Source organism: Myotis davidii, unplaced genomic scaffold (genome assembly GCF_000327345.1).
Source record: "Myotis davidii unplaced genomic scaffold, ASM32734v1 scaffold86, whole genome shotgun sequence".
Lineage (NCBI taxonomy): Eukaryota > Metazoa > Chordata > Mammalia > Chiroptera > Vespertilionidae > Myotis > Myotis davidii.
Window position 1 is genome coordinate 1,269,144 of NW_006298058.1, and position 15,977 is coordinate 1,285,120.

The window sequence follows — 15,977 nt, forward strand, 5'->3', positions numbered from 1 at the left end:
CCTGCCTTCAGAGTCTGGTGCTCATTTCCGGAGCTCCCCTGGGCCTGCATTTTATGTGGAGTTGTCTCCTTGAAGACGTAGGTGTCAGCTTTCTCTTGCCTGCTATTGTTTCCTCTCCTGTTCTGTTGATTCTTTAATGTTTGCTTTTTTATTCCTCATTGTCATTTTAATGGAATTTCAGGAGGAGAAAGAGGTAAATGTGTTACACAAACGGCCATATTTAACCAGAAGTCATATTCTGTTCTCTTTTAAATCTCTCCTGCCAAGGATTAGTCTAGTAGTAAGTAGTAGTCCCTCCTCAGTAGATTCTCACAATAGGATACAAATTGAATGTCAGGACCTCCCATTCCCTGGTTCGGTTATCTATTCCTGAGTAACACATGACCCTAAACATAGTGACTTAAAACAAACACAGTCATTTATTTGCTCATGATTCTGCAACGTGGGCCAGGCTCTCGATTCTGTTTCATATGACTTCTGTTTCGTGTGATGGAGGCAGTTCTCCCGGGAGGGAGGGATACCCCTACCAAGAGGGTTCACCCTCATGACTGGCTGGAGAACGGATGCTTAGTGGGGCCACCAGTCAGGGCTTCCATTTTTCTCCATGCGGCCTCCACATGTTTGCCTGGACTCCACGGGAGTGTGATTCTGTGAGGGGAACCCACGACCATGCCCAGCAATAGGACAAGCTCTAGTGTGCGAACACTTGGCTAGCCTCCGTTTTGCATCACACTTGCTAATGTCCCATTGGCCAAAGAAAGTCACATGGCCAAGCTCAGACCGGATCTTGGAAGAAACTGCACTTTACAAGAGCATGGCTACTCTTATAGGCATGGTTCCTTGGGAGCCACGTACCCTCTGGAATGCTGGAATCCTGTGATCCTGTGCTTGTTTTCATTTGTGCAACTGACTTGTTCTAGCTTCTTTCTAAGACATCAGGCTGCCACTTTTTCCTTAAAGTTTCACATGGTGTAAACATTAAATAAGCATGTGTTAGATCGCAGAAATATTGTAACATTGCCACTTAAAATGTTTCTGAATGGACCATAAAGACTTAAACTGTATATCTTACACATGGCTCTACTGCAGGGGTCCTCGAACTACGGCCCACGGGCCACATGCAAATACAAATATTGTATTTGTTCCTGTTTTGTTTTTTTACTTCAAAATAAGATATGTGCAGTGTGCATAGGAATTTGTTCATAGTTTTTTTTTAAAACTATAGTCCGGCCCTCCAACGGCCTGAGGGACAGTGAACTGGCCCCCTATTTAAAAAGTTTGAGGACCCCTGCTATACTGAATGTGTTTTTAGTTAGTGAAAGACATGGGGCGGGGGCAGGGGGATCACCCTATGCTGTTAAATTCCTAAGTCTACCTTTCAAGGGGATTAAGTATTGGCTTTTGCTTTAGGCTGCCAGAGGTTCGCTTTTTATTCTTTTGGTTTTAAAAAAAAAATTGAAAATTAGCCTCTTTAACACTTGCCCGGACTCCCAAAGAATAAAAATGGGTACTTTTTGAGATAACCAGAGAGTGCACCCCTTGGAAATTCCGAACATATATTTCTTATTGCATGCTTTCAAGCTTGTCCACAGCATTTCCTGCACGTGGCCAGACAGAGGTGGCTTAGCTTGTGCTGCGTGTCCTGAGTCTTGGCCTGAGAGTGACCGCTGTGCTCCTTTTGCACGCAGGGGTTCTCTATCTCCAGTATGGAGATGAAACCAAGCAGCTCAGGATGCCCAACGAAATCACAAGTGCAGACACGATCCGGGCTCTCTTCGTAAGTGCCTTCCCACAGCAGCTCACCATGAAAATGCTGGAGTCGCCCAGTGTCGCCATTTACATCAAAGACGAGAGCAGAAATGTCTATTATGAACTAAATGATGTAAGGTAAGTAGTCACGCCGTGTGTGTGTATGTGTGTGTGTGTGTGTGTGTGTGTGTGTGTGTGTGTACCATACTGCGTTTAGTGTTGCTACAGTTTGTATGAGTCCTACTTTGTCTGTGGCCCAGTGAAGAAGCCTGTTCCTACCTGGCAGGCTTATCTCACCCAGGTGGGAATTCACTCGCTGGCTTTCCATCATTCACTTACAAAGAAGTGGTTTACAAAGGCAAGGGTGTCTAGACTTCTCCCACTGAGATCTTTGCATGTTACGTCTGAAAAGAACTTAGGAAATGATCCAGTCCACCAGGTAACTAAGAGCTGTGGAAACTGAGGCCCAGGCGGAGAGACCTGATCAAGGTCGTCAGAGTTGAAGACACTACTTCTGACGGGAACTACTTCTGACGGGAACTTTCCCAACTTCTCAGCTGCTCTGCCCTCACAGACAAGCCTGAGGACATCTTAGGCAATGATCCCACTGAGTCATTCTTCACATGAGCCAGTCAGAATAAAAGCAGTGGGATCTGCTACTGTCCACAGGAAAGGAGGCTGAGACGATTCTCCCTTCCCAGTTGTTTCTTAAATAGTTGGAGATCCTTTACCAAAGGATCTCCTCCAGGTGGGCTTCTCCAGGGCGCCCAGTAGAATATACCCTAAAGTGAGGCTCCATGGACGCCTGCTACTGCAGTGGATTAAAGCATCTTTATCGGCTATGGTGGTGTTGTGTATAGAGCAGAAGGGACCCATCTAATCTGTCCCAGACAAACAGCCTGAAAAACAGGACTTAAATTAACACCAACAAGCAGGTGCTAGTATAGCCTCTAAGCATTTTAGAAATTAAAAAATTATTTAGTGACAATTCCAGCCTTTTATGTTATAGTACCAGACATTCAGATGCATAAAAGTTAATGGACTTACTCAAGATCACGCAGCCAGTTCATGGCTATACCTATTCAAAACCTGACTGTCCACATTCTTGGTCAAGAATTTTTTATTCCCTCAGAACGTTTATTCCCTGCTCAGCTCATCTGGGCCACAGCTTGAGTTTCTGAGTACTTGCCCTTTGGGGAATAGCAGGCTGACCTGTTTCTTCATTGTGGAATTAGTAGAAACCACTTTTTAAAAATGTGCCTTTAATGCATAATAAATGTAAACTGATAAATATCTAACAGTGATCGCAATGTCATATTTAGGCAAGTGCCAAGTTGTATGAGCAATTGAGGGCTTTCAAAATTTGACACATGCCCTAAGGTAGAGGGTGCTGCATCCGTTGCATAACCTTCCTGCTTTTTTTTTTTAAAAAAAAAAAACATGTTTAAATATTCATAAGTAACAGAAAATTCATGTTTGTTTTTTGAAATAAATTATTAACCAGGCTGTCACCAATAAAAGGAAATTTATAAAGCATAAACTTAAACATGAAGTAATCATGTTATGTTTAAAGAGTATGTTTGCGGTAATATAATCCCATGTAGAGTTTTTACATGGACGTGACATTTTAGAACACTCCTCTTGAATGTCTGCATTTTGCAGTTAGAGGAATTGAGAGATATGATAATAACAAATAAGCATGAAACTAGGCAAAGCCACTTTTGATTATGGAGCTCAAGACTGATGAGGTTATTATGAACAATTGGACCCACTGCCTCACAGCTCATGCAAGAATTTTTATATTACAACTAGAGGCCTGGGGATCAGGCCGAAACTGACTCTCCAACATCCTCCAAGGCATCCCAGATTGTGAGAGGGCACAGGCCAGGCTGAGGGACCCCACCAGTGGATGATTGGGGCCGGGGAAGGACCACTGGAGAGCTCCAGGGCATGTCCAACCCATCTCGCCCAGCCTCGATTGGCTGGACCCCAGCAGCAAGCTAACCTATGGTCGGAGCATCTGCCCCCTGGTGGTCATTGCATGTTGTAGTGACTGGTTGAATAGTCAGACACTTAGCATATCAGGCTTTTAATATATAAGACTAGGGGCCCGGTACACGAAATTCGTGCACTGGGTGTGTGTGTTGGGGGGGGGAGTGTCCCTCAGCCCAGCCCGCCCCCTCTCACATACTGGGAGCCCTCAGGCGTTGACCCCCATCACCCTCCAATCGCAGGATTGGCCCCTTGCCCAGGCCTGACGCCTCTGACAGTTGTGGCCCAGATGAGCTGAGCAGGGAATGAACGTTCTGAGGGAGGCGTCAGGCCTGAGCAGGGGACCCTCATTTCCCCCCATCACTGGTTCTGCCCCCCGCCCAGGCCTGAGGCCTCTGGCCCAGGAATCATGCCTGGGCAGGGGACCCCCAGCTCCCCGCGGTTGCAGGCTCCGCCCCTGCCCAGGCCTAACGCCTCGGGCCTAGGCGTCCGGCCCGGGCAGCGGGGACCTGCAGCTGCAGTGACCCCGCGATCATGGGCTTCGCTTTAGGCCCAGGCAAGGGACCCCTAGCCCTGGGACTGCCAGCTTTGACCGTGCCCAGCTCCCATCGCTGGCTCCACCCCTACTTCCTGCTCTCACTGGCCAAGGCGGAAAAGGCGCCTGCTTCTCTGATCATGGCCAGGGGGCAGGGCTAAGGTGGCCCCAGTGCCGCCTTTGCCCTGCCCCTCAGCTCTTAGCTCCCCCCTGGGGTTCCGATCACTGTCAGTGGCAGGGGGCTTCTTCCTGCTTTCCCTTTCGCCTCCCTGCATTGTGCCTACATATGCAAATTAACCGCCCTCTTTGTTGGCAGTTAACTGCCATCTTAGTTGGCAGTTAATTTGCATATAGCCCTGATTAGCCAATGAAAAGGGTAGCGTCGTACGCCAATTACCATTTTTCTCTTTTATTAGTGTAGATAAGGCCCAATATTCTAGAGCATTCCCCAAGTCTCAGAGTACTACTAATACTTCCTTTAAGCATTCTGAGGGAGTATCATTTCATAGTCACAAAGAGGGAAGTGGGAGGGAAGACAAAAAGGAAAGGTCCCCCAACTTCCCAAATTAAGATGGTCCTTTTTCAGGCAAATTCAAGCAAGTGCGTGAGAGAAGTGATCATTTCTAACATTGATAATTTTCAGTTGACATGTCTATATTTGCAAAAATTATGATCTTGTTTATCCTCATGCTACAGTGTAAATAGCCTGATTTTTTTAAATCTCATTTTAAAATGTTTAATTGGGAAGTCATTTGTCTAGATTTTACTTTTTAGTGTTTTGATTTACTTATAAAAATGGGTCTAAAAATGTGGAGAAAATGTATGTATATATAAATATATATATATATATCCATATCCTTTCCAAATAATTATTCTATTTCTTTGCTTTTATGCATAAAATGCTTCAAGTATATCTTATTTGAATGATCAAATAAATTCTCAACATTACTGTTATATAAAACCTCTTTCCCCTCCAAAAAAAAAATGTACCATGTGGATTTTAAATGAAGACAATGGCTTTCTTTTCTTTTTTTTTTAAATATATTTTATTAATTTTTTACAGAGAGGAAGGGAGAGAGATAGAGAGCTAGAAACATCGATGAGAGAGAAACATCGATCAGCCGCCTCCTGCACATCTCCTACTGGGGATGTGCCCGCAACCCAGGTACATGCCCTTGACCGGAATCGAACCTGGGACCTTTCAGTCCTCAGGCCGACGCTCTATCCACTGAGCCAAACCGGTTTCGGCGACAATGGCTTTCATCTGAACCCAGAGACAAATTTCATTTTACATTCTTCAGTATTTTTGGAAGTGAGAATATATTTGTTACAAGTTTGGCTGTTTCATCATTGCGTTGGGTTCTTCATATTTTCCTTAGGGAAATGCCACAGAGAGTTCAGGTTCAAATGCTGTGTTGTAAATGTTGCCATGGTAAATGAAATCTGGGCCTTTGGTGTTGGTTCATCTTGGATGAACATGTTTCTAAATTAATTATAAACCAAGGTACTTTAAATACCTTTAGAATCACACCAGGTTTTTTTTCATGGCTCAAGTATGTTTTTCGGTTTCTCCACATCATTATTGTGACTTTTCCCCGAAGCTACAGGGTGAATTTTTTTAGTGAACCCCCACATTCTCACCTCCTGTGAACTCCCCCTTCAGAGTAACCTAGCCCCTTAATAACAAGAACCGCACATGCCCCCCTAAGCTGACTTCTAATGAGCTACTTGAAACCTGGAGTCATGGTGCAAGCTTGGGCTAGTCACTGCTTCAAAGCAATTACTGACGGGTATTTAAAAGAGGGAAGCAAGACTAGTCCAAGAATTCTCCACTCCGTTTAAAACAAAAACATAACCCAGTAATCCCAGTGATTGCGATCAGCCCACGAAACGTGTGGCTGCACCTGGAGGAAAGGAATGTGTCCTCCTGCAACATCGTCCCCCCTACCCCCATCCTCCCCACACTCCCTGCGCTGGCCCTGGAAGGAATCACCATGCAGGCAAGGCTGACAGGGCCTTGGGTGGCCCTTCTGCTGATGAAATCTGAATATGAAGGGAAAAGGACTTCGTAGACAACTCATATGGTCTTAAATAATGTTAAGGTAGGAACTGAGAAAAGGTGTGGGACTTCTGTTCTTTGCTGGGGTGTGACTGACTCCCCAGCTCTAAATGCTGGGTTCAGAAGGAGAGAGAGACAGGTGGAAGAATTGATCAGCAGCTATTCCGTTTCAATACCCTGTGCATCCACTCATTCAACTTGTATGTAGAAAAGTATTTTTTAAAACCCACTGTGGAAGAAAAAGAAGGCATTGTAACGATACTTGTTTTGATCTTTGTGGTACTTTTGGGGGGGCTGCAAATAGATATTCTTTTCCTTGCCGAAACTGTTTGAAGGGGGAAAGCATTTTTGGTGTGTGTGTGCATTCATGTGATAAGCAGAAAAATGGGTGTTTGGGTAAAGTAAGCAATTAAATATTTAAATATTAACCAAATCTCTTGGAGCATGTTGTAGATATCGGAGCTTTACTGTTTCTTTAAGTGTTACCTTTCTTTGCACAATATCTTAAGAAATTCCATGCCACCCTCTATCAATGGGTGGAAAACTACACAGAAAGAAGAAAAAAGAAAAAAAAAGGAAAGAAAAACTGAGGTCATTTTTCTTTTCCTTATTTATTTTTGCCTATTCTGTGGTAAAAGAACTTTTGTCTGGTTGCTTGTGGACAACAGCTGGATTGTCTGCTGCTGCCTTGTACCTGATTCTTATGGGCAGACAAAGACAATGGCCAAAGTAAGGCTCCTTTCGTCTGCCACAGTTACTGATGTTTTTTATTCCAGGAACATTCAGGACAGATCGCTCCTCAAAGTGTATAACAAGGATCCCGCACATGCGTTCAATCACACGCCAAAAACTTTGAACGGAGACCTGAGGGTAAGTGTTCCCGTTCTATTTTTAATTTTATTTGGTGGGTTAAACCATCTCTTCTTCTGGTATGTGCTCCTGATGAAATCACACCCCACCACCAGGTTTTGGGTGTTCTCACCACTCATTTGGTCTGACGACTCATTTGTTTTCTTGGTAGAGAAATATTTTCTGGTCATCTGGGGCAAAGGGACTGAAACAGGGCCTCACACAGACTCATTCCTCTTAGGCATGGAGTTTAGTGATGTCCTCACCCCAAGAGGATCCTGAAAAATCTTTACATAAATGGGTTCTTGATCCATAGTACCTTAACTTGCTCAGAGGATCTCTTGCTATTTTTCTCCAATTAAAATAAAGCTAGCATACAAACCGCAATGAAAAAGAATACCCCATAAATAATTGAATGTAAAATCTTTTAATGTTCTTACATCAGCTATTCCAAGTCTTAGCATGCTAATTAAATTATTCACCTTCTAATTCAGGACTGTTTGCTGTTGCTGTGTATTAAATATTATCAAATCTTATCTGAATTGATTGAGGGCATAGTACGAAAAACTACATGGTTTGGGAGCTAAAATTCTTTCCACTTAGATCATCTCAGATTATCCAAACATTCACAGCACACAGAGGTATTTTGGAGGGAAAAAAAAGAGCAGAGAAACTGAAAAGGCAGATTTTCAAACCACATTAATGCAGGTCCACTAGAAAGGGATTGTGTTTCTAACAATAGTGTTACATCTCTCTGAAAGAAAATGGGAGGATAAAAGAAAGATTAACTTCCCCCACTGCACCTCCTGCCTCCTCCCGCCCCCACACTCAAATTTAGAAGATGCTGTGCTATTATATACCATCTTTTCTGAGGATTAGCACTCTGCTGGAATCTGGAGTTTAACTAGAAAAAAAGGAAATGAACGGGTTTTATTGCCAGAGAAAGCCAGGCACCGGCTCCTAGCACTGGAGAGAAGTGCCTGAGGTGAAGCATCCCCACTTCCTACAGCGTTTAGTTTTCTGCCGCAGCCATAAGAGTTACCACACAGTCAGTGGCTTCAACGACCCAGACTTACTATGGTATAGTCCTATAGGTCAGACATCCAGCATGGGTGGACTCAAATCTAGGGGTCGTCAGCGGGATGTTGGCTTTTCTTTCCTTTTATTCTGTTTTTAGGCACCACCCATATTCCTCAGCTTGCAGCCCTCATCCTCCGTTGTCAAATCCAGTGAAATAGCATCTCTCTGGCCTGGTACCGTCATCACACCTCTAACCCTGGTCCCTTGTGATTGCATGGAACCTACCTAATACCCCAGAATAGTCTCCCTACTTTAAAGTCACAGGTTCCAGGGTGGAGGATGTAGACATCATTGTTCTGTCTACCACGCAGGGTATGTGAGTTTAGGACCAAGAGGCCAGGAGGTCCAATAGGAAGTGCTGGGAGGATTTCTAGGTAACTCTGGCCTGGAATATGAGTGATGACATTGTGGTGACATCAGAACCTACACTTCTGGAGGAAGAGGGCTCTCACATACTCAACTGCTGCTTTTTTTTTTTATGTCAGACATGGTGTGTGATTTGAAGCGAAGGCCGTGTGGCTACTTCAGACCATCTAGGATTTTGAGGTTTATTTTTAGCCAATTCCACTCTAAACGTAAACCAGTACCAGGTGAAGACAGATCGAGGCCTGCCGGCCAGGCTGCATGGACTGAATATCACAAAACCCTGTGCCTTTTATTGCTTCGTTATTCTCTTTCTCAGTGACATTTTTAGGAATCTTTTCTCCCTGGGAAATCTGTGTGTTTGATATGTCTAGCCTTTGAACTGGAGTTTCATGGTGTTCAGCTTTCTGTTTTCATTACATAGAGCCCGCTCAGCAGTCCCAGAATCGCCTCTGAAAATCTTGTTTATGGCTGGGGAGGACACTTGTTTTAACTCTTAAGCAGATGTGGTACCTGCATAAGGGGCCATCCGCGAGCATGGGGAGAATCAAATAGTAACCATATGGACAAAGCCTATTAGAATTCAGAACTTATCGGTGAAGTTGTCCTGTTTTTTACTTTAAGATGAGACCCTAGCGATCACTTTCTGAGTTGCCCACAGCGTACTTTCGACAGTAATTTTTTGTGTGAGAAAAATCAACTGTTGTCCCCAGCTGAGGAGACAACAAATGTTCACCATCCAACCCACTGAAAAGCTCTTAGGTTCAGTGAAGATGAGTTAGAAATGAGAAACAGAACGCAGTCTAAAAACCAACTGGGTGTGATTGTGCCTGCAGTTTGCCACTTGGTCTCATCGCAGATTCCAGAAATTAAAAGACATGGAATTCCTTCAGCCTCACCTCTTGGCTCGAGAGGTTGGAATTCTCTCTCCTTCCTGATGAATGTAACTGCCTTTCCATGAAAGGAAAGAAAGCTGTGTTGAGTCCTGTCTGGAGCGCAGCTGCATAGCCCCATGGTTCATGGTAAAGAACAGAAACAGAGAACAGAGCAAGGATGAATTGCGGTAGACTAAACTGAGCTGCACGGTGGGTGGAGAGGCGCTCCATCCTCCCGCATGTCTGCAATGTGCGCGTGGCAGCCCTGCCCCGCCTGTCACTCACCTTCCCTCAGCAGCCTCCAGAGGCCGCGGGATGGTCACTCCAGCTGCCCACTCGTTACCAAGGCACATGCGTGTCATGGAAAACATTGGATGGACCATGCAGAGGCGCCACACCAGCAATGCCAGAACTTTTCAGTGGCCTCTGAAACTCCCCTTACACAATGAATTGAGTGTCTTGCCTGTGAAAGAAAGGATGTAAGAGTCTGGGTCTAACACAGTCCGTGCTCCAGAGCAGGGCTCTGATGGTAGCGGTGTAACTCAGGAAGCACGTTAGACTAAAGCATTCGCTCTGGGGTGGTGAGCGCGCTCGGCATATGTGCTTGGTGAGGGGGACGTGTCTAGTTTTTCACTCTGCACTCGCTGCGCATTTTTGAGGCTGGCCTATTTCATGAGACTTGTGGTTCTCTGCTGGAATGAACGCGCCCGGCTCCTGAATGTTTCCGTCCCTATTTTGTTACATTAAATAGTAGCTTTGATAATTCAGTTCCCATGGTACTGTCGTCACCATGTGGAACAGGCCCTTCTGCAAAAAATTACATATGTTCTCATGGGTTTGTAATTCACAAATGTACAACTCGAAGAGGAGCCATCCCGTTCCGTGGCTCTCAACGGGACCCTCCAGCGACGTCCCGCCCACCAAGCCAGGGCTTTGTCAGTCTTCGGGCTTTTCCACCTTCTCAGGTACTTTGAGGTTACTTACTTCCCGACATTCACTTTGCTCCCTCTTGTATGTCCTTAATTTTTCCTTGTGTATAGATAGTTCCCAGATTTGCATTTAGAGCACAATCCCCAGATCGGCCCTGCGTCTTAAATTAGTTCCTAACACCCGGTTCAGCCGCTGCCTCCCAGACCTCTTCTATTTGCGCTCTGCATTTGACACCGATGCGCAGTCTCCTTAGAAACCTGGGTTTCCATTACACTGTAGCCATTTCTAAATCCCAGCCCACATTCAGACACACTTCTTATATTCACAAACTCCTTTCCTTCCTCTTGCCCTCTATGGTCTTCAGTGTGTTCAGGCCGACTTCCAGTTTGTGTGTTTTTTAATTTGCTTTTTTTTTATCTTCACCTTTTTACTTGTGATTTTTATCTTACTACTGATTTAATCATGCCAAAGTAGACAATCCTTGAAACTATAGCCCTGGCTCTGCCATTTCTAAAGAGTTCAAGACCCAAATGCTCAGTTTCCAAGTGGTTTTCTCTACATGGATAGTCTTCTAATGTTTCCGGTGTATCTGTTGCTGAAGACACACACACACACAAAGTCGTAATCTTTTCTTTTTTCTGCCAAGCTATTTCCTCCTGTTTTTCTATCTTTGTGAGAGATGGTGTGTGTGTGTGTGTGTGTGTGTGTGTGTGTGTGTGTACACATATATGTGTGTTTTGAGGGTTGGGGAGAAGAGATTTAAAAAGTTTACTTATTAGTGAGTCTTCAATTGCCTAACTCAGTGCTGGCGAACCTTTTGAGCTCGGCGTGTCAGCATTTTGAAAAACCCTAACTTAACTCTGGTGCCGTGTCACATATAGAAATTTTTTGATATTTGCAACCATAGTAAAACAAAGACTTATATTTTTAATATTTATTTTATATATTTAAATGCCATTTAACAAAGAAAAATCAACCAAAAAAATGAGTTCATGTGTGACCTCTGGCCTAACTCCTGTTTCTCAGCACATCCTACTGTCACTGGGACCATTCCGCTGTGCAAGGCCTCTGACAGATGACCCTTTGGCCAGTGCCTGCGCTGCTACTCTTACAATAGCTAACTTTTTTGAGCATTTACTACCCACTTTTCAGGGTAATTTTATTTAATCTTCAAGACAAACTTTTGAGGCAGGTACTGCCTCATGTTTATAACTCAGGAGACATTTGCTCAGGTGTGCTAAAAAATGTGCCGAAGGCCACACAGCTAGAGCAGGTGGAGCTGAGAAGGGAAGCCAGGCCTCTGCACTCCACGTTCCAGGCTGTTAGCAACACTGCCGTCCTGCTGTAGGTGCAGCGTTCACTGTTTTTCTATTGGCAACGGCCTTGAACCAACTCTTCCTACTCCACTCTAACAACTGCTTCTGAAGTCATCTCCCTAAGCCCAACTTCCCATTGTGCAAAGACTAGCACAGGCCAGTGATCAGTATCCTCTCCGCCCCAACACCCAGCAAAGCTGCCTCACAGTTCTTGCTCCAAGCGTATGAAATGCACTCTCCCACCGCACATGTCTGCCTTTCAAAAGTCCATGCATCTTACTACGGGACAGTTGCCTGATGCCAGTGACAGAATGCTGGCATGAAAAAAAAAATGGTGGGAGGGGACACTATTGTGTCTCTAGGTCTCTTCTATAAAATAACACCAAATGCCAGGTTTGAATCTTAATTAGAACAAACCGACTATAAAAGGTATCTTTGAAACTCTTTGGAAAATTTGAACATATTTTAGGAATCAGATGATAGTAAGGGATAGCTGGTAATCCTGATGGACATAATGATGACTTGGTGGTTGTGTTTTTAAAAATGAGACATACTAAAGTATTTACAGGTCAAATGGCACGATTAATGGAATTTGCCTTAAAACACTCCAGCAAAGCAAATTTAAAAAATTGCTTTGGAAATATTTGAAACAAAATTGGTAAAATATTGAAAAATGTCAAAACTGGATGATGGTAGTCTGTTATATTATTTTCTCTACTTTTTATGGTTGAAAATTTCCATAATAAAGTGTAAAAAATTAAACTCATGCTTTTAGAGGCCAAATAAAAGACTGCCTGCGAAGCTTTCCCTAATGCTCTGTCAGAATTCATCTTTCTTTTAGGGAGACATTTTGCACATTCTGTTGGTGTTATAATCATTTAAATGCGTGTTCATCTCACCCCTGACTGTAAGTTCTCCAAAGGCACAACCATTCTCATGCTCATCTTTGTATCCCTCCGAGAGCCAGTTTGTGTCTTATGCTTGGTGAGTGTAAATACTTGTCAAACGTGATGCCCTGAGTAGTGTAGTGGCAGTGCTACAAATGCTGTATTATTCATTTTCTGTCATTAATGAGAAGCCACTGTTAAAATATCTCCCTGTTCTCATCACCAGAAATAGTTGTGCTCCTCCTGGTTTATTTTTATCATGTGGACACACTGAGTCTTAGAAGTGATCATTTTCCCTCTTTGTGTTGCTACTTTAAAGCTTAGAATTAAATTTGTGGCCCACCCACAGCAAGTGTACAGGCATTCTGCAGTGTGTATTTTGTGTGCTGGCTTTGTTCCTGGCTTCTCTTTTTAATTTTCCCTCCTCTCATGTTTTTTCTGTCCTGCGTTCCACTTTGACTTTTGGGGGAGCAAAATTGTAATAATTTATATGAACTCTATTATATCTTGTGGAATCACTCAGGATATAAATAATATTCATTCTCTACTATTGTTTTACTGGGTTTAGGATAATAGACTCTTTTGTGTCTATATATAGTGGGCAATGTGTTAAATACTTTGCATATTATTTAAATTAGTCAACAACTCTGCAAAATAGGTATTCTGACTCCATTTTACAGATGATACAACTGAGGCAATGATGTCTCTCCCAGACCCACACACCTGGTAAATGTCAGATGTCAGGTTTGAACCCAGATCTGTCTTACTCTTTGGATTCAGCCACAGTCTCCCTTTTTTTGATATTTCCATGTGATTTTTGCAAGTTTTGAAATGATGCTTCTACTAAGATTTTAGAACACATAAAATATTCTTTTAAAGTATTTGTTTCACTTCTTAATTCTATTACAGTGTCTTTTCATATTTGACTTTGTTTGATTCTGTTCTCTTCTGGAAAGGTTAAAAAGGTATCCCGCCAAAAACAAAGGAGGGGGGGAAAAGTCAAAGTAAAGGAAAAGCAGAAGTATGTGCCCATTTCCTAATGTAATTGAGATTTTTATTTTGTCCTCAGGCCAGTGTTCTGGTTGAGTAGGGTTTGGGACTTGCGGAGGGCAGGGGTGAATGAAATAATTCTATAGAAATGGAAAAGAAGAGAATCCCATAGAAATCAGAAAACACTCCTAATTTTCTTTGATTCATTCAAGGCCCTCCTTGACCCAACCATCACAGTATTCCCTTCACTCACATAATAACATATTCACGATATACTCTGGACCAGGTACCATGGTGAGCATTTTGAAAAATGAGCATTTTGCTCATTTGACTTTTCAGTAAAAGCCAGTGTGAAAGGAATTCTTACTATCGCTCTGTTTCAGATGTGGAAGGAGGATCAGGGAGGTTAGGGAACTTGCTCAAAGCCGCAGAGCTTTTCAGAAGTGGAGCTGGATTCAGAGCCAGGCCGGTCATCTTCAGAACTGGCCTTCTTATGCATTCCTGTGGTCCCTACTGTTCTTCTCCACGCTCCTGTCTTCATCATCAGTGTCTATGTGCCACCCATTTTTAAAGACCTAACTCAAAAGCCACTGTCGTCATCTAACTTCCCCTTACTCTTCTCTTCTTTAGGCCTCACTCACCACTTCTTCTTCTCTGACTTCCACAGAACTTCACCTCTGCCCCCTCTCATAGCACACTCACCTTTTCCTGCCTGCACTGTAGGTATTGATATGCACATATAAGTCCTTTTTAAATTCTAAGCTTCTTAAAGAAAACTCCTTGTGTTTCTCTTGGACACTGTCCTGCTTTGAGAAAATTCTCATTACATGTCTGGATGAAAAGGGGGCTCACTTCAGTACTTTTTCCATCACGAATTTCCAGTTAATGCCTTCTCTCCTAAGATCAGTACAAGAACTTATAACTGGAAATGTCTGAGGTTTGCAACATATTCCCTAGTTTATCCCAGAAGTAGTTCCTGACCAAAATGAGAAATATGAGTACCTATCTAGCCTAACATTTCCTATCAATATAATTTTATAGCAGTGAATAGCCCTGAAGTTTTAAGATGAGAGCACCAGATTTGTCAGTTTAAATTAAGGGATGTACACATATCTGCATTTTATTCTTAGGAGTTAAGTTCCCCTATAGCAGAAAGTAAACAAATCTCCAGATAACGAATTACTGTATTTATAATTCAGTAGGACAAATCTTGCCTCTAGATTGTGTAGTCAGTATTTTAAATGCCTCCAAACTTACAAAGTAGGAGTGATTATTTTAGAACAGTTCGTCTGACTCCTTTATTGTGAAGTTTCACTGATTCACTCTCCCAACACTTCTCTGGTTTAGGCTTTTGTGCAAGATTCTGAAGAGACACAGTTGACCCTTGACCAACATGATTTTGAACTGTGTGGTCCACTTATAGGCAGATTTTTTTCATTTACAGTGCAATACCATAAATGCATTTTCTCTTCTTGATGACTTTTTAAAAAAAATTTATTTAAATTTATTGGGATGACATTGGTTAATAAAGTTATTTAGGTTTCATATGTGCAATAATATATCATGTGTATATTACATTGTGTATTTACTATCCAAAGTAAAATCTCTTTCCATCGCCATATATTTGACCCCATTTAACTTTTGCTACCACTCCCCACCCCCCTTTCCTCTGGTAACCACCATACTGATATCTGTGTCTGTGAGTTTTTGTTTGTCTGTCTTGTTAGTTCATTTGTTGCTTTCAGTTTTATATCCCACATATGAGTGAAATCACATGGTTCTTGACTTATTTCGCTTAGCATGACATTCTCAAGACCCATATATGTTGTCACAAATGGCAATATTTCACCTTTACTTATGGCTGAGTAATATTCCATTGTACAAAGGAGCCAAAAATGTACAATGGAGAAAAGAAAACCTCTTAAATGGAGCTGAGAAAATTGGAAAGTTACATGCAAAGGAATGAAATGACTGCTGTTTGTCACCATACACAAAAATTAACTCAAAGTGGATCAAAGACCTAAATATAAGATCTGAAATAATAAACTAAATAGAAGAAAACATAGGTACTACTTTACTAATTTGACCTCAAAGGCAAGGGAAATAAAAGCAAAAATAAATGAATGGGACTATATCATACTTATGACTTGCTTAATAACATTTTCTTTTCTGTAGCTTACTTTATTGTAAGAATATAGTATAGGATACATATAACATACATAATATGTGTTAATCGACTATTTCTGTTATCAGTAAAGCTTCCAGTCTACAGTAGGCTCTTAGTAGTCAAGTTTGGGGGAGTAAAAGTAAACATGATTTTTTTTTTAGTTTTATTGCTTAAAGTATTACGAA

At 42.5% G+C, this 15,977-nt stretch overlaps 1 protein-coding gene across 1 annotated transcript in view; it reads left to right on the plus strand.

Moving 5' to 3' along the window:
* Positions 1-15,977, plus strand: part of KIAA1217 (KIAA1217 ortholog) — a 331,386-nt gene that overhangs the window by 223,517 nt on the left and 91,892 nt on the right. Inside the window, exons 5-6 of the mRNA XM_006773828.2 lie at positions 1,689-1,887; positions 7,112-7,205. Of these exons, the coding sequence (XP_006773891.1) occupies positions 1,689-1,887; positions 7,112-7,205 (293 nt within the window). The remainder of the gene's footprint in view (positions 1-1,688; positions 1,888-7,111; positions 7,206-15,977) is intronic.